Source organism: Pteropus alecto, unplaced genomic scaffold, assembly GCF_000325575.1.
Source record: "Pteropus alecto unplaced genomic scaffold, ASM32557v1 scaffold94, whole genome shotgun sequence".
Classification (NCBI taxonomy): Eukaryota; Metazoa; Chordata; class Mammalia; order Chiroptera; family Pteropodidae; genus Pteropus; species Pteropus alecto.
In genome coordinates this window covers 5,006,694-5,007,948 of record NW_006437736.1, presented here as the reverse complement: position 1 = coordinate 5,007,948, position 1,255 = coordinate 5,006,694, and the positions used below count along the sequence as shown (strand labels likewise).

Here is a 1,255-nt window from a genome sequence, read left to right as displayed (position 1 = left end):
ATGAAAAACTGGTGGTGAGGAAGTATCTTAAACTGGAAATCTTGGTTCTGGGGTTTTGACAACCAACCACATTCCCTTAGCAACTCTCTTCTAGCTAAGTAAACATGACTTCAGTGGGTGCAGTATTCACTTCTCCGCCTGGGCTATTTATTCACTGTTAATAAACAAACATTCTTCTCCTCACGTGCCAAAAAATTTACTTTTTGCTCCTCTCTAATTACATTTTCTATTCATCTTCCTCCTCTTCTTGAACAGATACCCATCTCCTTGAATACACTTTTTGAACACCTAAAGCCACCAGAAGCCAGAAGAGGTGAGCAAGGACTCTGCCCGAGAGCCATGGAGGGAGCATGGCCCTGCTGACGACTCCATTTCACACTCTGGCTTCCAGAACTGAGAGAGAATAAACCTCTGTTGTTTTAAGCCACCTACTTGTCATTTATTACAGCAGCTGTGAAAGACTAATATGCTCTCCTTAGGAAACTGGATTCTTGAAAAATCTTTCTTTTGGTCTGTTGTTCACATATTAGCAAAGCCTTTCCCCTCAAACCAGAAACAGATATGATATTACACAACTTTTCTTATGAAACGAACCCTGGGTGACCAACAAGTTGAGATACTGTCTCAGATATCTCAAAATGGAAGGTGAGCCAAAATAAATGAAGGTCCAGAATCAAATAAAATTTTGCCATGTTGCTTGCTATCTTACCTCATCCACCACTTTGGAAAAATAGTGGAGTGTAGAAATTACTTCTTCGTCGCCTTTGCCAAGAGCAAAATTCTAAGGCCAAAGAACGAAAGAGCCAGGTGTTAACCGAAAGCTTGAGAATTCAGCACCACAGCAGCACCTGCAATACACACCCTCCACATGGACTTCCTTTCTGCTCCCAGGAGCACGTGATGTCAGAGCGTCTAATGGCAGAAAACTAGAGCTCTTCCCCTTGCCCTGCCCCAGCGATGCGCCAACCGCCCCTCCCAAATTCCCTGCACTGGTCGTCACCCTTCTGTCCAGACATGATGGTATCTTTGAGTTTATGTCCTCGAATTGTTAGTGTCGATTCGCTTGTAGATCCTCAGAGACTGTGACCCCTCCCTCAAGGGCAGCTGACTACTTCCGTAGGCCAATGAGAGTACATCATACAGACTCTCAGATAATCACCAGTTAGAATTTATCAGGGGAAAGGAAAGGTCAGGAAAAAAAGAAAAAATGGACATGGAGTATGGGAAGAAAAAAAAAAAAAAGGAGGAAGGAAGG

At 43.4% G+C, this 1,255-nt stretch overlaps 1 protein-coding gene across 3 annotated transcripts in view; it reads right to left on the bottom strand.

Annotated features, from left to right (window-relative positions):
* Positions 1-1,255, bottom strand: part of APPL2 (adaptor protein, phosphotyrosine interacting with PH domain and leucine zipper 2) — a 40,810-nt gene that overhangs the window by 24,503 nt on the left and 15,052 nt on the right. For all 3 annotated transcript variants that reach the window (XM_025048825.1, XM_025048826.1, XM_006914520.3), the window contains exon 4: positions 710-781. In XM_025048825.1, coding sequence (XP_024904593.1) covers positions 710-781 — 72 coding nt within the window. The remainder of the gene's footprint in view (positions 1-709; positions 782-1,255) is intronic.